At 45.3% G+C, this 22,146-nt stretch overlaps 1 protein-coding gene across 6 annotated transcripts in view; it reads left to right on the top strand.

Annotated features, from left to right (window-relative positions):
- Window positions 1–15,531, top strand: part of LRRC56 (leucine rich repeat containing 56) — a 60,245-nt gene extending 44,714 nt beyond the window's left edge. For all 6 annotated transcript variants that reach the window (XM_042038320.1, XM_042038317.1, XM_042038318.1 and 3 more), the window contains 8 exons: window positions 299–496; window positions 4,654–4,831; window positions 6,936–7,139; window positions 8,485–8,549; window positions 9,664–9,794; window positions 10,504–10,682; window positions 13,047–13,407; window positions 14,136–15,531. In XM_042038320.1, the coding sequence (XP_041894254.1) occupies window positions 299–496; window positions 4,654–4,831; window positions 6,936–7,139; window positions 8,485–8,549; window positions 9,664–9,794; window positions 10,504–10,682; window positions 13,047–13,407; window positions 14,136–14,328 (1,509 nt within the window). In that variant the 3' untranslated portion in view covers window positions 14,329–15,531. The remainder of the gene's footprint in view (window positions 1–298; window positions 497–4,653; window positions 4,832–6,935; window positions 7,140–8,484; window positions 8,550–9,663; window positions 9,795–10,503; window positions 10,683–13,046; window positions 13,408–14,135) is intronic.
- Window positions 15,532–22,146: the final 6,615 nt, after the last annotated feature.

The raw sequence follows: 22,146 nt of genomic DNA, 5'->3' as shown, positions 1-22,146 counted from the left end.
CTGGCTTTGGTCTGATGCCTTGAATTGCATGTGTTAGTTTAAAAGATGCTACAATGTAGCTTTTTTAAATGAGGTGTAATATTCAGCTCTGATCCTGAGTATGCCTAAAGCAGTATATGCCTAAATTAGCACTTTTTATTTAAGGCTGCAGCAGCCACACTTTATCAAATGTTCACTTCCTTTCTAGTTTTATCCTGTGACATTTAGTATTTCAAATATTAGAAAACGTTTTGCAAAGCTTGGATGGTACTTGTGCAAGCTCATGGTTTACATATTTATTCTGTTTATTTCTGCTGAGGAACTCTACATTGCTTATAACAATATCTCCGACCTGAGCCAGCTGACCTGGCTGGATCACCTCGAGGTTTTGGACCTGGAAGGGAACAATATTGAGGACATCAACCAGATGCAGTACCTGCAACTTTGTTGCAAGCTAAGCCACCTGACAGTGGAGGGCAACCTTATTTGCCTGAAACCAAATGCAGAATCTGAAGAGGTGAGGACTTGGTTTGCACATATTGTGTTAATTTTTTGTCAGTGCTTTTTAACTGTGAGTTGGAAAAGAGAAATGTTTCTGCATCTTCCTATTGCATCATTCTAAATGATGACATGGGATGCGTTTCCCACCTTTAATTTCTGTTGATTTTGTGATCTCATCAGTATAGTCTCCAAGATGACCATAAGTGAAATAAAAGAGTGCTAGTAAAGACTCAGGCCTGTTTCCCAGCAATATGAGGAAAAACTTCTTTACTTGGAGTATGAGCACTGGAACAGGCTTCCCAGAGAGGCTGTGGAGTCTCCTCCCCTGGAGATACTCAAAACCCACCTGGATGCAATCCTGTGCAACCTGCTCCAGGTGAACCTGACTAGGTGATCTTAAGAAGTCACTTCCAACCCCAACCGTTCGGTGATTCTGTGATTAGATACCTGGTTTTGAGTTTTTTGCATTTATTTTAGAGGGTCTCCAGTCCAAAAGCAAGTGCTCCAACACCACCAGATTCAGAAGTTGAGTCCTCAGAAGCACAGTGCTTGAGGTAACTAGGAAAAGCTATAATGTAGGAACTGCTTGTTACCCTTTCTCCTGAAAGGTTAAAATCAAATGACCAAAAAGACCTTCAGAAAAAGCTGAAGATACAAAATACAGTGATTCAGGTCTTACGTACTGAAATGATAGAATAATTTCTTCTAAAGTATTTTGTTGAAGGCATGAGAGAGCCTCTGTGTCACAAAGGTGAGAACACAGTAATACATCATCTGATTTGGGTTTCAGGGCACTCAGCAAGCAAAGCAAGGGAGATCTAATTCTACATGAACAGCCTCAGAACTGTATTACTCTCTTTCACTTTCTCCTGCTTCATAAAAAAGCATTGTTGGGATATTAAAATACCAATATATTGCCATCCAGGTCTTTTGGAAGGTCTGTGGACGCACAGAGTTAGGTAAAACACAGGTCTCACTAAAGATGGTGCAATTCCCAATGGCACCATAAACAGCTGATAATGCAGGGTTCAAAAATCAGAGCTGATGCTGTTATCCTACTGTGACATATTCCATAGCTTTCCTGTGTCTTTCAAAATGGTCTTGCTCATGCTGTTAATTTGCCTAAAAGGCTGGGTTTGATATTTTTCCTGGACTTAGACTTCAAAACAGGTGCTAACACTAAAACTCAATCATGCAATAGACATATATTAAATCTTGGCACTTCTTATATATACGAGTTAATAGCATTTTTCAGATGTAATTGTTGCTTGATCTTATTGCTCAGTTAAAGGGGCCATGGAAGGTAGGTCTTTATCTATCATAATTTTCCTCTCTGGAATTCAAAAGAAAATATTATATACTTGCCTTTCTAGTTTGAACTGGTAAAATTATACTTAAGGAACCACACTTGTAACTGCTTGTAACCAAAATTATTTCTCCATTTTGGAACATTTCTTCCTTATGGAAGATGCAATCATGAGAGGAAAAACCATATTCCTGCAGTAAGGAAGCACTGCCTGCTTGTGATGGACAAGGCATGCCTGCTTACTGTTTCTACTCCCACAGAGATAAATACAGCTACTGACACTTCCCAGCATAGCTTCCTACCATGGAAATGGTGCAGTGTATCCTGACAGCACAGAAGGTCTGATTCTACTCCCTTGTTCCTGCTCAATGAAAGTGGGATTTTTGGAGGATTTGACATCTTCAGTCCTTAAGTGTACTTGTAATGGAGAAATGTCAGATTTCCCTTGGCTTGTTCAGGTGAGGAAATCAGTCCTTGGGATGCTCTGCATGTTGTCACATAATGGAATTGCAAAGAGCAGTAGTATGTGGTGGCGTGCCCTCCTGCTCTTCTCCATGCAGAATGGCTGTTTCTACTCCTGTGCAAGTAGGTGCTGAGATCTGATTAGTGAGAGATGCCTCTGCCCAAATTACAGTGCAAACCTTATGCCAAAGTCAGTAATACAGATTTTATTTAACAGTAAATGTGAGGTAGAGAAATAGAAAGAAAGAGAGAAGAGAGACGAATATTGTCACCACTCATGGATCAAGTGGCATCCCTGCTGGTCCTTCTTCAACCTGGGCTTCTTGGTTTCAGGGTCCCAAGGTCATTCAAAACTTTTCCCTCTTTATACATTTTAGCAAACAAAGGAATTAAAGCTCATTAACTACACAGTTCTCTTATGCCATTGGTTAAATGATTCTCTCTTGCCTCCAATGCTAATTAGTCCACGTGCTTAGTCTTTTTTCTCTTTTGAGTCAGTGATCACAGTCTCGACCTGTAGGAATTCTTATACCCAGCAAGAGCTGATTTCATCTCAGTTGCTGATTTGTCTTTCCTTATGGCCTGTAAATTCTGCATTTTTTGTGTCCATTATCAGTGGTACATTCTTCTTCCCCAATTTGTTAACCTCCCCCTAAGCCTGAGATAACACCTGCACAATAGTACCACCTTTATTTTATCTACAGTCCAAGTTACAGGTATCCACAAAGGAATATCTGAGGGAACTTCAGTGGTTGTTGCTGGTTGCAGATGGCATCTGTCCCATAACTTGGGGTGGTCTTTGTTTGACTGGTGATGTGTATGAGCAGTTGCTTCTTTACACAGTTTGCCACAGGGGGGATTTTTGTCCAGGTGCATTATCCAGGATGTGCCAACCAGATCTCGCCTCACCCTGGAGTTAGTGCCATCCTGTGACTCCATTCTGTGCTTATCTCATGGCAAAGTCCTTCTGTGGCCTAAACAGTGTTTGGAGACAGGCAACTGTGCTCTTTAAGTCCTTACAGTAGCTGCATTCAAATGCCAGGCAGAATTTGTTGGGGGAGTCAGCACAGTGGTGTATTTTACACTGACTTGTAGCAGAGGCAGCCTGAGTTCACTATAGTCTCCCACCCAGTGTCTGTGTTGGGAAGACGCTTTGCCCTCAGGGGGTTACAAAGTGGGGCCTGCCCGTGGCTGCTGAGAGCTTCTCCATGGACTTTGTTGCTTTCTTGATTTCAATGAATGTTTGCATTTTTTGGGTGTATAGGAAAGCCATATAAAAAAGAGTAGATGTGGGCTTACTTTGGTGTGTCCTTGATGGCCAGCTCTAATTCTTCAAGCTCCTTCTTGTAGTCTGGCCCTTGCTAAAGGTCAGTAAAAGCTCTCCTATTTATTTACTTTTAATCTACAGAATGATCCAGCTAAATTTGCTGCTCTTTCTTCAGATGGCCTGTTTGGTCCCTGTAATTTGATTTTCAGATGAGCTCATCTTCCCCTGTTATCTAAACCAAGAGCAAGAACCTGATGATAAATTCTGCAGCCTCTGTTGCTGTAATGTAACATGAGCATAACATGATTCTTCTCTCCAGCAGGACATGGCTGGGAATTGGCTGTAGCTGAGAATGGTTGCCTCATTTTCTAAATTAAGATTAAAGACTTAGTTTGAGAAAATTAGTGTCTGCCTCTTAACAACAACTAACACATTTTATTTGGTGAGTTCCTTCTGCCAGCGTCAGTGCTGCATCATGCAGAGGGAGGGAGCAGCCAGCCAGCCAGGTCCCACAGAAAGATTTCTGTTTGTGATCACTCTGTATTGAGTGAGGACTTGGCTTTGTGGGGGTTTCTAATATTGCATGCAATGTCCTGAAAAGCGTAAGATTTGCCTGGTTGAAGCAATTGATTGGTGGGTAGCTGTCCATTTGTATTCTGCCACTAGCAGTGCACTCTTGCTTTGTATGGTTTTTTTCTGTGTTCCTAAAACCACAGTCCATGGAAATGCTCTTTCTTTTACCATCAGCAGGTGTAGCAACACTCATAACATGTTTTCAAATCTTTCTATCACCTAAGTATTGATGCAACTACCAGAGAATTGCAAAAACAGGGAGAGAGACTGGCTGAATGCTGAGGGTGCCCTGGCTTTCTGTGGGCATCAGTGGCCTGCTATGCTTTTGCACTTTATACATGATATAACAAAGACAAATGGCAAAGTCATCAGTGGGTAAACAGCAAAAGAGCCTTTGGGTGAAGGCCATGTCTTTGCCCTGCTCAGGACATTTTCATGATCAGTTCAAGCAGAAATTATGTGAGGAGCATTTCAAATTGTATGGCAGTCATACAAATTGAACAGTACTGTGCTACTGAAGTCCACAAACTGTTAAATAAACTGACCACTTTCTCAATTTCTCCAGGAACCAGATTATAATTACAGAGCGGAAGTAAAAAAACTCATTCCCCACTTGAAGTATTTGGACAGAATACCAGCAAGCCAGACTGATCACCTTCCTTCCAAGAAGATACATGAGGATTCTCTAATCATCAAGGAATCCATCAAGGAAGGTGGTTTAGCCAGAGACATTTCATGGTTAGGTATGACAGGTTTCCTGCTGGGGTTCATTTTTCAAGTTATGATGTGTAAAAAAAGAAAGATGAAGAGCAAGCCAACCTTTTTAAAGCCAATCTTTACTTACAGTAAAGGGACAAAGGATGTTGTCTTCTTCACTTGGGAAGTAAGAAATCTGTAATTCAGCAGTTAACAGTGCAGATTTAAATGGAAATTTGTCCTAATCTGGGAATCAAGATCAAAAAATGCAGACAACTTCTAGAGCATCAAGCAAATCCAGCAGTAGCTGGGAGTCTGTACTTAGGGCTCATTCTGCTTGATGGGAAAAAGCAAAGCTTGGAAAGGAATGTTTCAACAACAGCTGTTCACAGCTCTTTCCATGATAATAGTCAATCCTGTGTAGCATGGATGTAGTAGAATTTCCAATTCCAATTTAATAATAGGAAAGGCAATTTGATTACCACCCTTTAGTGGTAGCAACATCTCAGGAAGATTGCATGGTCTCGTAAGAAATCTGTTCCACTTTCTTTGTTGCTATGATTAAGTTCATTACATTCATTAGTAGAGAATAAATGGTTTGAAAGTAAATCTGTTGTCCCCTTGCCTGTAGCCTTGGTAATAGTTCGGATGTCCATGGTTTTATGTGTCATGCTACATGCACTTTACCACATACTATTAAATATTGCAAAGTATTTCCTATAACTGCTCCTGTTGCTTCCCATTAGTGTGAGCAATGCAGTTGGCTTCCCAGCCCCCTCCCCAAGTTGTGGTTTGCCTGCCAACTGTAGTCCATTAAAAATTTAGTTTGTTTTGGAATAAGTACATACATTTGTCATTTATTTAATCCCTACGGGTCCAAATCATTAGTTGTAATAGTAGTCATGGTAGGGAAAAAATCCATTAAAATCTGATCCCTCAGTGATCCTGCTTTGGCAACATCACCTGAGGTTCAGAAAACCAGTTAACAAAGTTTGCTGACAGAAACAGTAGGGGCAGAGCACGAAATTGTGAATTCACGTGATTTCGTAGTATAACCAGACTTACATTCTTGCCTGCAGCTCTAAACCAGTAAGTTCATATGGTCAGGTTCAGACATCCCAGTACTTTTTCCCTTCCAGTAGCAACGTTGGTTTGGGTACTTTTCATGTGCTGTGTGTTTCATGGGTTCCTATTAACAGCTGTGCCCAAGATACATTTCCATAACACTCAGCTTTTAAGGAAATGGCCATATTATTACAGAGCTGATTCCTCACTTTGGAGCTGGTAGATGCTCAACAGTTTACAAAGCACGTTATTCATCTGGGCACTGAAATGAAATTCTCTCTCCTGTGGGTGGTTAGCTGCATATGCTGCTCTTAGAGCTGTGCTGTGCTCCCAGGACAGCCAGCAGTTGAGCAGGTAAGAGGACAAGGCTCTATCTGCCTTTGCTAGTTTTTGTATAAACCTTCCTGCCCTGTAGCATTACAAAAACAGTTTTCACCTTTCTTTCTGTGGTAGAAAAGTATCTGTCCCTGGGGAAGTACTGGAAAAATCTATCACTGCCATTCCCAGATTTCTGTAACTCCTGGTACACAGTTTCCCCTGTTTGACTGATAGCTCTGGTAGGGTGTCCATCACCATCTGCATTGTGCCGGGGCATTTAAGCAATGTATTTTAAGACAGGGGCCTAGGCTGTGCCTGTGGCAAGTCTGCAGTGGTTCCCCTTTGGGCAGGTGGGCAGCAAATGAGAGGCAGCTTACACTTATTCTGGGCATGCAGGCAGGGGAAGTAGCAGAGCCGTGGATGCATCCAGGCTCACCTGTGAGACAATCAGAGGTGGGTGGTGAGCACAGAGCAGTTCCTGACCCATAACCCCAGCTGTCTCTCTGGTGCCTAGGAACAGGAGAAGGGTGGGAAGGGATATCAGTTTAGTTAGGGATCCCCAGATTCTGCCGTGACTGTGCAGCACAGGAAGACCTCTGTCTCTAGGCTGGACCCATTCCAGCATGTTTCTTGTAGCTGCTGTTACATATTTTTCTGTCCCTCTAGCTCCAGGTGTGCAGCAGCAGTCACGATACTGGCAAGGTACAGTGATGGTGTGGTTTGAAGCCTTGCACAACTGTGCTCACACTAACGAAATCTCTCTTCTAGATCCTTATCTTGGGGCAGTAGCAAAGCAGTCTGGATGTGGCCCAAAACCCCCAACAGCTTCCAGACCTGGAAATGCACAGTGTTCTGCTAACATAGGGACGTGTAGTGGTGCCAGCCTCCTGTCCAGTAGCTGTCCTCTTCCAGATCCCGCTGTTTTTCCTGATAAGCTGTTCACAGAAGATGACTCCAGTGATTTGACACATGGTAATGTATATTTTTTAATCCTGTTCTTTCCCACACCTCCACCTCCTTCTGAATGTTATTACTGATGAAAGCCAGGGTGCTTTGAATACCACCCACCCATGCCACTGCTAATCAGGTTCAGCATATGTTTTCTTCCATGAGACTCACCTGCTCTAGCATAGGCTTTCCTTTATTTCCCCCTGCAGCAGAAGGTGCAAGTCGCCTGGGCTGCCCACTCCTCAGCCCCTCGCCCCCATGCACCCTGTGCTGCTGTCCCTTTTCCATGCCCCATACTGCAATGGTGCTCCCCTGCTGGTGCTGCCTTTCAGACCTCATTGCAGCTGTCCTGCTTGAGTGACATCTGGGCACATCCTGTTCAGCCACGGGAATGTGGTTCAAGGTAGTCCCCTAGAAAGGTGTTGTGATGCACCTTCGCTCCCCCCTGGATCGTGTGCTCGGACTGTGTGTGCTGCAGTGTCATACTGCAGCAGCATCGCTGCTGTCAATGAGCACTTTGGTTTGGGTTTCCGTAGGTTGGTCCCTCAGCAAGAGGAGTCAGTTCCTTAACTTCACATCTCGATCTACAGGCTAGCCCAAAGCCACTGCCCTTCTCACCCTAGTCACTTGGAGATACTACCCATCCTTCCCTGACTCCTGAAAACACCTTGACGGTGTAACTCCACCAGCCGACAGAGTGCAGATTAGATAGGAAGATGGTGTTTGTTTCCAGGCATTGTGGGCTGCTTTTCTCAGATGCCAATCTCTCCTCAGTTCCCTGTCTTTAGGTAGGACTCAGGATGATGGATTAGATGAAGCAATGCAGAGTCAACAGCTGAGTGCACATTTGGAAATGTACATGGAAACCAAGTACAGCTTGTCAGGGAATGAGACTGTAATTTTACATGTACTTTTAGGCAGCTAACACTACTGATAGAGACAGTTTCACTGTTCACTGCTTCTTCTTTTCACCCAGTGTTCACTGCTTCTTCTGACCCTTAGCTGCCTTACCTCTTGTTAATCTGATTTTGATCTAGATCCAGAAAAATAAATTAAAAAAGAACCCCAAAAAATCATATTTTGCTTTAATCCAGATTTGTTCCCTGATCTGACTTACCATGTGTCCACACAAATATTTGCACCAGCATGACTAAGGAGACAGGGCAGGAGCAGAAGAAGACAGATTCTGATGGAAAGAGAGAAACTGCCTCTTAGCAGCAGTGGCAGGCCATGCCAGGTGATACTGTGAACCTACACCATGAAATACTACAACTTCCTGTCTATGGGAAATTATATGGACTGGCTTCAAAGACAGCACTGTTTGTTAAATGCTGGAGTAAAATGTTTTCTTTTTTCCTGGTTTTCTTAGGACTCCGTCAAGTTATATGTGGGAACCCCGCCAAGGCCCTTCGAGAAAGGAGGCAAAAGCTAGGTGTATGTTTTTTTATACTTCATATTCCTGCATGGTGACCCCCATAACTCCTGGGATAAACTGAACTCCCACTGTGGCTTGTGGCAGCTCCCTCTCTTCTGTAGCCCAAGAACCCCCAACATGCAGTTGTTGCCTTTGGGGAGGACAGAGGGTCTCTGGCCATGATGTTGCATGTGCCCATGTGTTAGCAGCAGTGGACTATCAGCTGCAAGGGAACACGTGAAAATCACAGATCAGCTGCTGGGGGCAGACTTCCTATCATCCTGCAATGAGCAAGTACAAGGCAGGATTGCAAAATTTGATGGTATTTCTACAACAGCTGTTAAGAAAAAGATTTTTTTCAGCAGTGTTTCTTTGATGTTGGCATAAACAGTCAGCTTGCTAATACTGCAAGGTCATTCCTACTGACTGAACAAACACAAATCCAAAGTTTGTTCCTCTTGGCAGTGGGGTGGTACCCCTGCCCTGTGGGTCAGCCTGCTCATTTCAGCAGTAATTTAGTAAGAGGATACCCATGTGTGTAAAGGGGAGCAGCCTGGCTTGTCATGGTCAGCTTTTGTGGGCTCTCAGGTTCAACACAGCACAGCTGCACATGTGTGGGTTTAAACAGGTTGTGGTAAATCAGGGAGATGCACAGGATGCTGACTTAATCCTGACAACAGATGTTAAAGAACTGCAGGGGAAAGCGTATGTATCACCCTTGTCCTTCTGCTGCCACTGCCTCAGTATAGGAAGCTTTTCTGAAACAAATTTGAACCTTACAGTGAATTACTGTGTGCTGAAAACTAGGCTGTGGAGTGAGACTGTGGTCATATACTGCGTGATGCAGTTTCTGTGGTACTGGTCTTATAATGCCTATTGGTATAGGTACTATAGGCTTATATCCAGTGAAATATAAATCAACAATTTTTTAACTGCTACCCTGGGTTCCTCAGGCTGTAACAGCACATGACTGGGGAGTGGGACTTCTTAAAACTGAGGAGTTAGAAAATGGTGAGGGGTGATCTAAAAATTCAGAAACAGCAGTGGGCTCTGATGCATTCTAAAATCCACATCTAGAAACGGAGCTGGGAAGAGTTCCGAGGGATATCTAGATAACTTCTGCCATTTCCGCAGCCACCTGCTGTGAGCCCTTTGAAACCGTCTGGCCTGCCGACAGAAAACCTTTGTGGCTCTGGAGGAGGAAGAGATCTGCACCAGGAAAAGATGTCCCCCGACCAGACAGCATGGACGGAGCAGCACAAGGGGTGAGACCGCCGGGGAAATCTTGCCGTTCAATAAATAAACTGTGCATTCATTTTCTGCTGCAAAATTAAAATCAGCGCTTTGGCCACCTGGTGGCGGTTTCGAGGGATAGTCTCGGCCTCCTGCTTTCCTGTCCCTGCTTTGGGCGGCAGTCCTCCTGCCTGGCGTATCTGCGGGATGGCAAGGAAGAAGAATCCTCTACCTTCTCTCTGGAGCACAGGCAGGATGGGCTCACTTCCTTAGCAAGAGAAGGAAATTACTTTTCATAACTGGTGAGCCGTTCTTGGCCCTGACCGTGTCTACTTCAGACAGTAAAAGAGCTGAAAGGGGATGAGGTTTTCTGCAAGCAGCACATTGGCCTAAGCAAACAAAAGGCTGAAAGACAAATATCACCTTGCTGAGATCTCATAGATCTCACAGACAGGTAATGGTTATTTTGGAAATAAAAATAGTTTTATTTCTCTGAGCTTACTTCACTGGGTAGAATTTTAAATCCATTCCATTTCACCTGATTAAGACACTTGAGATAATCAGACACAGGCATCTTAGATGGCTGATCCAATTAAAATGATTTTTCATATCTCCTGGAAGGTGTGAAATAACAGTGGGTAACTAAATCCACTGCCTGGGTGTTTGCCTGAGTGGCCATGCCAAGCTGCACTTGACCACGCTCAAAAGCTAATTAGTGGTGTGATCCTTGATGTTGTCCAGGTGCCTGCAAACAGGTCTGCAAGAACAAACCAGCCAAGCATTGAAGGTGACTGAGGGTGAAGACTGGAGCCTGACTGACAGCTCACAAGATGAGTTGAGGGAGGCCTGTGATGAGGACCTCATTGAAAGGATTTCACTTGAGCCTTCTTCCCACTCCAGTTTCTCCCACTCTTCCTCAGGTACTGGACCTAAACCCCTGGGGGAGGGTTGGCACTGGGCACTAAAATGTGCTGTTTGTAATAGGTGCATTGGTAACCCCAGTGTTTTATGAGATCTGGCATCTGTGCTCTAGGGCAGCAATTGGAAAATGCCATTGCAGGGCCAGACCCTAAGCAATCCATTCCAGTTTTTAAGCAGGACATTGTGGCCAGCTGTGTTGACCATCAATTGAGATATTTCAGCATGAATATGTAAAATTAAGAGGAGCAAAGGTGATCTCACACTAGCTTAACCTCAAGTCTAGCAGAAGGACACGTCTCTATCTTTTACCTTGTGTCACTAATTTATAACAGTGCCAGGTGAGTCTAAAACTCTGTCATTCCTACTGAGCTGTATTTGAACCCAGTTGGCACTGATGTACATAATGGCTGAGCTAATGATTAAGGTTTAACTGAGCAACTGGGAATTCTGGAAAGATATGCAACAAAAAGGATGCATTCAATAAAGGGTTTAAAAATGGAACATGATCTTCTACTCAGGAATAAAGCCAAAGGCTTCTCTGAAATTGCATTTACATGAATGAAAGCAGAATTCCCACTCTTCACTACTTGTTGAATATTGTCTTTAAGAATATTAAAAACATTAGTAATGGTTATTCCAAATACATATCAAATAGAGGACATTACATAATTACATCTTCAATCTTTTTTCCATTGTTAATAATAGCAACTCTTTTTTTTCTCAATAAATAAAAGTATGTGTGTTTTCATTTTACGTTTCTTTAAAGGGCAAAAATGGATCTACTAAAATTTGTAAAAATATAGTGTATTTTGGGAAAAAATAATGGAAATATCATGAAACTTTTTGAAGTCTCTGTGTGTATTAACAGTCCTATAAACAATGTCTCCCTAACAAGGATGAAAGCTGTCTGGAAAAATCTACAGGAATGACCTATTGTCCAGTGACCGCAGAAGTCTTAGATTATGATCTCATGGTCTCTTTAGATTTAATCTGATCTTTTTCAGATTTTTTATTATTTTTTTACATTGAGTATGTTGGTCTCATTATATTTGTATATTTAGAAGATAGTGTCACAAACACCTCACAGTGTACCAGTGTCATGCCCTTTGGCACTGTGAAAATCAATGGTTGGACATGCATCTGTCCATCCTCTAGCTAAATCTGCTGGGAGATGATGGAGTGGTTTGAAATCTCGAATTTTCTAAGGTGGCAGGGGGGACTGACCCAGGTCCTAAATCACACGTAGAAATGTGGCCAGTCCAATATAAGTTTCTCACAGAAGAACTTGTTGCTGGAAGCAGTCCTTCTGACCAGAAAAGGACAAGTCATCTGAGCAAAGCCACTCTTACATGAAAATGTTTGCAGCATCAGATCCGTATAAACTGCATTTTTTGGAAGGCGTTGAATGTTATTTCAGGCTCTTGAGTCAGACATACCAGTCTCTGAGTGGCTATACTTAAAAACAAACATGAAGTTTAGACATTTTAAAAGCATATAGAATGATACAAACTGTTCCATGGAAACTTTTTATCAGCTTTACCTAGGCAGTAAAATACATGCCCATCAATTGGGAGCCACAAAGATAAACTTTCTAGGCCTGAGTTTTGGTGGCAAATTCTTTAGATTATGTTCCTGCCCTGGACCCTGCACATCAGGCACTTACATACAGTTGGTTCTTTTATAGACAAGAGCAATTGGATCCCTGCTATTTATAGAATGGTTGGTTCTTTCAATAGACAAGAGCAATCAGATCCCTGCTATTTACAGAACGGTTCTAAGCATGTGTGCCTTCTTGTTATATTTATAAGTCAGCAGCAAGTTTTTTCTTCTCTATGTGCTGCACATATTACATGGAAAGAATTACATGGCTGAAATACGAACAGCCAGAAAGTAGCCCTGCATGCAGTCCAGTATTTTCCCCAGCAGTCAGGCACTTATTAGGAGATTCCGTGATCTCTGATTTAAAAAGTGGATCCACTCATCTGTGCTTATTCCTGTGCCTTGCATTTCAGATCACTGGAAGGAGTCATAAGGTATTTAGAACAAGTCAGTGCAAACACAGGCGGGGAATGACGCAGGTGGGATCCTGCCTGAGAACAGGAGGGTGCGTGAGCTCGTGTGTCCCCCTTGAGCTCTGCCTGTGAACTGTTCCATGCTTGGCACATCACCAGCAGCGCTGGCAGGGAGGCTGGTAGTGAACCCAAAGCAACTATCAGAGGAAGCAATTCAACATGCCCAACACTGGGACACATCTGCCCACCCCAGCTCCATCACCCAGCGTCTCCAAAACCTTTCACTCCCTGGGTTAGTCATTTAGCACTCAGATGAGCTGTTAAATCACTGTGCTTTCCACTCTGTTTTAGGTTCATCACAGGCTCAGGAGGGTGCAGTGTTCTCCAACACAAAACGTTATCTAATTCCATCCCCTCCAAAAAACCCTTCACCTGCCTCTGCAATGGATGGTGCAACAAGACCCTGGAAAACAAGGAACCACAGAGGCCTAAAAATACCCACCCAAGAGGAGTACAGGCAGTGTACACAGCAATGCCAGTCAAAGGCTCATCAAGAGAATTCAGCCCAGCCTCTGGACAAAGAACCTGCTTTCCTGGGCCTGCACAGCCTGTCCGCTGCCTCTGGATCCCAAAGGCAGCACCAGCCTGTTGGCTGCAGCAGCCAGAAAAGGCCTGTTCTAGGACCAGCAGCTGTTGGGTCATCAAGGATCAGGTATGTGCACTGCAGTGTATCTGGGGAAAATGGAAAAGACTTCATGGCAGGAAAAAGCAGATTTCTCTGTTGTCTCTGGGGTCTCCTGCTTGTTCTGTAGAAAGAATTCCGTTTATTTGTACTGACATTTACCTTTGACTGTCTAAAGCTAAATGAAACATTTTCCCATGTTCCTTATAGCTTGAGTGCTGTAAATTTTGTATTTTCTTGAATAATAGCCCAGAAATTTGCTGTGTTCTTATTGCTCCATTCTCATGTTCCCCACCCAGAGCCAATGCTGTGTCTGTTGCAAAGATCTTGTGGCACTTGTTCAAGATCCTCCTCCAGCAAACCCCAACACAAGTTCCTGACATCCCACTTGGGTTTTTTCCCTGACACAAGTTCATGTTAGAATGAGCTCTGGAAAATAAAGTAGGCATTAGAGAAGTGTCACATGCACCAAAACATGGTTATTTCTGAACCTGTTTGCTGTAAGTTTAGCACCATGTTGTTGCTTCTTTGAAGAAATACAACTGAGGGCTTGTGACATGACAGCTTGGGTTTGAAGCTGATGTAGTCACTTTGGAGTCAGCATAGGCAGAGAGCACGTGCCTTATGTGGGAAGCTTGTGTGCCTGGGCTTCTCCCAGGCCTGGCAGCTTTTGGTTCAGTTTTCAGAGCAGGTGAGGAGAATGCAGATATCTAAATCCAGAGTGCAGTCTCACCACAGAGTTTTTCTCTTTTCCTCAGGCCCCTCATGGATGAGAGCCCTTCTAAAGAGATCAACCACCAGCGCCCAGCTGCCCGCTCATCCACAAAAGCCTCCCAGAGGTTTAGGCCAATGAATTCTGCTTGGCCTCTGACTGCCAGATCCCTTCTGCAGTCATTGCCCAAAAAGTCCACTGCCACAAAAACATCCCAGAACAGAAGTCCTCAGTCCTAGAAGATATCCAGTTGCCAGCATGTGTTGGAGCCATGTACACAGTACAGCCATGAAGGATCAATGCTATCTTGCAGCTTCTTCTGCAAGCTAAACACAGAGCTGTGCAAATAGAGCAGTTCAAACAAATGACGTGATTTGCCTCAATTCAGAATACAGCTGGTCCAGAAATATTTTAAGAGCAACCACTGATCAACCAATGAGCTAATTAACCTCTTATTACAGAAAAATGTGGTTATTTTTGCAACCTTCACACACTAAAAAAGAATAAATCCTATCACACTTCCTCTCATCCACACCATGCCCATCTCTGTGAGTCAGGCAGGGACAGTGAACAAAGCAGAGCATGGAGCCTGCTGTTTGTGGAGTGGGCTGGAGGTGACCTACCAGCAGGCATGCAATGTGTCTTTTGCAGTCCTGGATGTTTGACATGTGAGGGCCAAAACCAAGGGCTTGAGAGGAAGTGTTCTTTGTAGACCACGTTCTAAGGGAGGGTGGGTTGCTTGAGGAGGAGCCCAGGAAGGCTGGATGGTTTCAGAATTTATGCCCCCACAGGAGCTCACCCCATGCACAGGCAATGGAGGTTCTTGTAGGCTGTGGGCACGAATACTGAACAAGTGGCTTATCCCAATATTAACATGTTTGTTTGCTCCATAGCTACCTGGAGGGATTTGTCTCGCTTCCTCTGAGTAGAGATTGTGTTCCAGAAGTTCTCCAGCAGAGCTGACTCTGTCACCAGGTGTCAGAGCATCCTTTGCATGTGCCTTCCACCTCCATCTCACTTCTAGCTTTTTCTGATCAAATAGACTTTCCAACTTTTATAATTGGATAATTTTAAGTGATGATGCTGCAAAGAAGGGAAGTAAGGGAATAATCTCTTGTTTTTTCAATAGGGCATTTGCTTTATGTTCGGGTGAGATTCACATCATCTGTTTTAGTGACTGCAGTCTGTGAGAGGCTGTTCCAAATGACTGTGCCTTACAACTTAATGTTGCAGTCTGAAACCAAGCATCATCACATTTTTTCCAGTTTATATTACTATGTTAGATTATATTTTTAAATCAGTTTATAAAACAGTAATTACATGATGAGTTAATGAATTGGTTTGTTTCCTTTCTGCTGGCCACCTTAACTTAGAGAAGCAGAATAATAGACAAAGAAATAAAACTTCTTTTTGTCACAGTGCTCCTTGCACTGGAGTCTGGAGCTTGAAGCAAGTTTGCCCAGTTTTGTTGTATCCTAGCAGAAACCATCCATCAAAAATCATTTAAAACTGTGTGGTATGTGATTCTATGTGATATTATGGATGCAGGCAGGATTTCACCTAGCAACAGTGCCTGTGTCCTTCAACAGGCTCCTAAATTTGACTTTTTGCCAGTGTCACTGACCATACCATCACAAAAAAAAAAAAAAAGAAAGCTAGGCTTGTAAAAGAAAGAAGACACTGACCGCAGTGACTCTTCTCTATATCCAGGGTTGTACCGGGGGGTGGTGGGTAGGACTGTCTTCTCCAGATATTCAGACCCTCCTTCTCAATTGACATCTTTCATTTCAGAGGGGTGGAGGGGGAAAAAAGGATCAGTGGATGTGTAAACTGGGCCTTGACATGAGCATCTGCAGATACAAACTCTGGGTACAGATCTGGAAAGTCTCATCTTGCAGCAAACTCCACTTGGCTCTGTATGTGCACAGAGCAAGAAGCTTCTCTGAGCTGGCAGAGAGGATGAGGAGAAATGGTCAGACAAACAGTTCTGCCCTTGTGTGTGGGAAATCAGTGCCTGAGGGCTTCATCAAAGCCATTTAACTCCGGGTTTCCTGTTATACCTTCCCATCAGGCCCTCCAGTGATAACTCTCAGGGGTGCAGACCATGTGTGACTGTCAGAACAGCCACCTGCCCCTCACTAATCAGCTCTGCCCCACTGGTGGCCTAACCAAGGTCAAATGCTGCATAGTGGTGTGGTATGTTCAAAGGGCCAGGAGGAGATGTCCAGTCTACCTTTTGATCACCACATCAGCTGGTGGCCCATCACCCCCTCAGGTGTGTATTGGTAGGGATGGATGTGTAAGACAGGCTGGATGCCATCTGCTCCTGTTTGTGGGGATTTGGTGTCCAGAACTGAGTGACCAGGGTGTTGTGAATGGAGCAGCAGGGAGGCTTGCTAAGAGAGCAAGTTTGTGATCACAGCCCAGTTTGATGGGGAAAAAGGGCTGGTAGCCTACTCTCTTCTCTCTGCCAGTAGCAGGTGCACCTCAGGGTTTCCCAGGGCTGCCATGCTGTTTTCTATTGCAGTTTCCAGGGCAAGGAAAATAAACAGGGTCATTGCTGTCTGCACAGCTATAACAGACCCATAGGGAAAATCATTGCCCTGGCTTAGCCTCTGCTTGTCCATCTTTCACCTTTTTCATCTAGAAAATGGAAAAGGCAGTCAGGTCTTTAACAGGCTAATTAGGAAATGTAAGGCATGATGGGCTGTTTGTGAATTCAGTTCTCTTGGCCCAAAAGGGAAATATGTGGGGAGTTACATTTGTGGGGATTTTGCCACTGTTTCCTCTGTTAAAATAACGCATTAGTCCCTTGAGTATAGACAAAGTCCTTTAATGAATAAGCTTATTCCCATCCCTGCCTTTGTAGACTCTTAATATTTTGTCTCAGTAGGATCCTTGCTTCCAGTTGGATGTGACCAGTTTGAGATGTACATTACCAGAGTCCATCCCCTCGTTCCTGTAATGGGCCAGGAGCTGTTGATGCCTTTAAGTATCTCACTGCCTTAATGGGATTTGCTGCTGGCTGCCAAATTGATATCTAGTGTGTAAGCTGGAGAGAAGGGCGAGAACTGCTCCCCTCACCTATTAATAAATCAGCACTGCAGGGAAGAGTTTTCTACCGGGAGCCAAGTCTCACCAGTACACGCTGCTAAGGGAGGGGGTGGTTAGCTGGGAACAGCTGCCCTGGAGGGAGCTGGGCTCAGAGCAAAGGGATTTGGCCCAAAGTGACAGTGCTGCAGCATTAGCAGAAGAGTGATCCATCCAGGAGGCCTCTCAGCATCACTCAGCTAGTGTCCCATGAACAGCCCTGCTGGAGTGGCTGGCAGTGCCCTGCACACTGAAAGGCTCCACTCAGCCGGAACTTTAAAAAAAACATGGGAGAAAGAAGTAGGGAGCTGTGTGCCAGCCAGTTATTTCAGTGACTAAGAATCATCCCTCCCCCTGCAGGGGAGCATGTCTGCGACAGCAACCCACCCAGACAAATGGGCCCTGGCAAGCAAAGGTGGCTCCTGCTCAGACCTGGATTGGGTTCTGCACCTCCCAGCTCTGCAGAGCCCAGTCCATTGTGGACACATTAGCATCCCATTTGGGAACAGGCCAAAGGGGATGCTCTCCCTGTCCAGTCCCCATGGCAGCTGTGTGCACAGCCCACCTGCACAGGGCTCATGGCTGTTGTGCTCAGTGCCAAGGCCATTACTCTCACTGAAAGCCTGGGATTGCTTTGCACTTGGAACAAATTAATCTTCGTTAGAGGATGAAGAGAAGATATTTTCTTTGGCTGTCAAGGACGAGTAAGCCCAGGAGATGTTCAGGAAGGAAAATCTCATACATGTTCCCTCTTCAAACACACACAAGTGACAGGTCAACTCAGGATCATTCCCTACATGGTTCCTTGGCTTGTTCAGAGCCTGACAGGCTTGGGCTTCTTGCCATGGGCACTATCTGCACCCATAGTAGAACACAGGTACTTCTGGGGTATGATGAGTCAGACGGCTCATGCTCCAGTAGTGCCAGTTTCTCCTCTGATAAAATAGGGTTTGTGATGGCTTAGATGTCTGCTTGGTACCATCTGATGCCAGGTGAGATGAATCCTGCCCTGCAATGGCTTTCTCATTACACCAGAGAATCCTGGCCATGTTTTTATTATGTCTTGCTCCTCTAAAATTACCCCAGGAGATACTGAAAATGTCCTGGCTGAGACAAAGGATCAGCCTTGGAGACAGCGCGTGGGCACTGGGGCAGCACTCCTCAGTGCTCGTGGCTCTCTGAGCCGTCTGGGAAGCTTCTGGACCTTCCAGAGAGGCACAGGCAGGTAGGGCAGGACAGCAGCAGGACTGCAAGGAGGGTTTGTCCTGGACTGAATTCAAGGTGCCAGAGCAGACCCTGAGCTGGTGGAGAGCTGGCCTGGTGCAGGTGCATCTGGGAGAGCAGATCTGCTGCTCCATCCCCAGAAGAGGGGGGATGTCTCTCCTCAAAGAGGAAGATTATAGCTGGACTTTTGGAAACCAGTTCAGCCAGCTGGGAGGTGACCCAGGTGATGGAGATCCTACCCTGGAGGTCTCTTGCTGTCACCAGAAATAAAACAAACTTTCAGTGACAGCCTTGATCCAGCCTTAGGGGCAGTAATTTCTGATCTCTGCCCCGGTTTCCTGCAGCCCAAGGACAAATCTTGTGATCTCGGAGGAGGTGTAACATGGTCTTACAGAGGCAACAAGTGCAGGGGCACGTTCTGACCCATCCCTCAAACGAGGCGTCCTCTCCACACTGCCATCAGAAGCCTCGCGTCTGCGCATCCCCGGCTGGAGTTGAGAGTGATCGTGCTAAAACTAGGTAGTAACTGAGATAATTTTTTAAGCTGCCAGGAGACGACGGCCTTGCAGCAGGATCCTCCTGCATGGCACAGCGTAAACCAGAGAAAGAAAACGTCGGGTTACTGGGTGGAGAGTTGCAATATCGTTTATAGATGTAAAACCTGTGCCTGAGGAATAGAGTGCGTGCAAGTGCAACCAGGCAAGCGCCGATTCTACTGGGTTTGAAGAGCAAGAGGAATGCCTCGGAATGGACGCTAGAGGGAAGAAGAGAGTGTCACAAGTGCAACTTTCAAAAGCTAAAAGACTCGGAAACCAAACTCAAGCAGCTCCAGGGCGTTCAGGAGGAGTTTGGCACTCAGTGGGCTCAACATTTTCTTTTTACCTATCCAGCATCCGGTGTGCTGACCTCCTATGGTGCCCCAAATGCACGGAGCTGGTAGTGGCTTGCTGTATCACACACCACTTTGAGGTTTATGGGAATACTTTCTTAGGAAACCTGCAATGCCCACGAAGAGTAATGGAGAACATCCCAGACCCACCTTGGCATAGGAAAGCGGAGGTGCTTTTGGGGTGTTATAGGACATGCCCATATGATAATGCTGTGTGCAACCCCAACATGTCTCAAAGATATGATCTTTGTCACAGCTTAGAGCTACAAGCTGCAAACAGGCTCAAAACCATGCATGGCTTGTGTTCCAGCTTCTCCTCCCTTGGTGACCAGGGCCCTGCCATCTCTGGAACCCAGCAGAACAGGCAGAGCTTCCTCAGGGACTGTGCTCCCCAGTGCCTCTGGACAAGTCCCTGCTTTCCAGTCTGAAACCAGCCCCCTCCCAGCCTGGCTGTGTGAAAGCTCTCTGCCACTTCTCTCCCCTTTATCCCCACCCTTGTCTCTTCTGCCCTTTCCCTGCCCTGCTCCTGGTTCTCACCCAGCTCAGCCACCACCTGCAAGCAATTGCTGGCACCCTGGTGCCTCCCTGGCAGGGCCTCTCTGGAGGAGCAGTGTGAGGTGGACACGGTTTGCATTTGTGACTTTTATTCTCCCTTCCGTGGCTCCATCTGCAGGGACCTTGGCCCTCTTCCTGATGTCCAGACAACACTGGGAGACCCTGGCAGGTCACAAAGGCCAGTCCCAAGGCCTCAACATCTGCCACTACCCAGCCCGTGTAATTTCTGTCCCAGCCCTTTCCCCATGTGGAAGCTGGCAAAAATCAACACCCACATTCTTTCCGCTGCTCTGTGGGCAGGGTCAGACCCTTCTTCCCCAACAGAGAGCACCAGCTCAGTCCCTTCTCCATCCCTGGGCCCCTTTGCTGCTGCAGGCTCCCGTGACCTGCATCATCCACACCCCTGGGTACACCTAGAGCTATGACAGGGACCTGAAGGTGAGTACCACAGCACCTGCTTTCTCCTCTCCAGCCCAAACACATCAGCCCTGGCCGTGCTGCCTTCTGGTTGTGCCCTGGGCCAATCAAGGCTGCCCGGACCGGGGCTGTGCTGGGCATGTGCTGACTGAGGATACAGGCAAGCGTGGCTGCACTGTCTGCCACGTAAAGGAGACACAGAGATGTCAGGTTCAGGGGAGAAAGAAGAGGTGAAACTGCCATGGGACGTAGTGGTAGAAGCTTTTGGGAGGTCTGTCCCAGGAGGAAGGCACTCAGCAAGCAGAGGAGGAAACTCCAGTGGGCAGCACAGGGGAGATGGACACACCAGCAGCAAAGGTCAGGTTGGGAGCACCAGCAGTCCTGTCACAGGAGGACAAGCTGGTTCTGCTGGATCAGAGGTGGAGGTAGTAACCAGGCAGGGGTGATAGATCCTCCTCTGGCCCCTCGAGGGTGGAGGGGTTAGAGCTGATTGTGGTGTGCCCAGAACACCCAAATGACTGCTATGTCTTGCCAAGGCAAGCACCTTCCAGGGTCTGGGTATGGACCTGTCAGCCCTTACTAGAAAAATGCTGCACACCAGGAACAACAGTCAGGATCAGGACAGGTCATCTTGTCCGGGAGAAGGGGATTTCCTGGGATTAGTCACCAAATCTTCTCTTTTCAGAAGCTCAGTCCCAAAAGCTGCTAGGATCCTCCAAGGAATGTCTCCTGCTACCTCCCCAGGTGGGGCTTCACAATGATAGCAAGGAACTAAAAATATTTAAAGGTCTTGTAGGGTCAAAGCAACAAATACTTCTTTCCCCTGGATGATCACTAACAAAATGAATTTTTAAATAGGGAGAAAAAGCCCTCAAAGCCTCTATTTTCCCTGATTTCTCCTGTCCCTTTTATCTAGTGTCATTTTGGTGGTTTTAAAGAAGAAAAAGAGAGGTATTACTTTTCCCTTTCAACTGCTATTGCCCAATCCTGAATTTTTTTTTTTTTATTATTATGAACAGTCCTGGGGAAGCAGGAGTCCAGACACAAACCTGTGGATGAGATTAGTGGCATGTAAAAACAAATGAGAGGCCCTTGCTGCTGTGGGAAAAGCAATTACCTTAAGATCAAGCAACTTAGCAAGTGATGTACACAAGAAGGGACAGAGATGGAAGGGGCTGCCATGTCATGCTGGCATTTAGGAAGGTGGCCAAAAATGCAAGAGGGAGATTGTGTGTGTGCACCTGTGTGTGTGTGTGCGTGTGTGTGTGTCTGCTCCCTGCCAGGTGCTAAGCCCTGGCAGGGATGGCTCTGGCATCACTGTCACGCTGCCCTGAGACAAGAGCAGAGGGCATGGGAGGTCGAATGAGAGCTGCAGGGTTGGTTTGGGATGCAGGAGTGTTGCAGGCAGAATGGAAGTTTCAGACAAGGTCTGTCATGGAGACCCTCCCATTGTGTCACAAGGGTGAGAAAGGACCCCCTTGGTTTCTAAACTCCTTCTCAGAGAGGAATCTAGATCCAATCCTAGTCCCAGACTTGGTCAATGGTTTATGTCTAAAGAATTATATAGGTGTAGTTGAGCCTGTATATAGTTTTGTGCCACAGAATTAAGGATGGCTAATCAAATATATTTATGTGGATGAAATAAATTATTTATTTCAATTGATGATGATAATGATTAGACTAAAAAAACTTTAATCAGAATTGTTTACTACATAATACAGATAGTTTTAACTACTAGTATAATGCACCACTTTTCATGAATATTGAAACAATTATATTAAAGTTGGCAAAATAATTTAGTAAAGATTGATGCTACTCACCCATATCAATGACCATGGGCAGATCTCTTTTGCTTAGACTTGAGGCATCCCCACTCAAGAGA

The sequence above is a fragment of the Corvus kubaryi genome, unplaced genomic scaffold, assembly GCF_017639235.1.
Source record: "Corvus kubaryi isolate FWS band 111438036 unplaced genomic scaffold, C.kubaryi_AGA036_p1.0 37392, whole genome shotgun sequence".
Taxonomy (NCBI): domain Eukaryota; kingdom Metazoa; phylum Chordata; class Aves; order Passeriformes; family Corvidae; genus Corvus; species Corvus kubaryi.
Note: the sequence above shows the minus strand (reverse complement) of the source record. Positions and strands in the feature narration are given on the sequence as shown.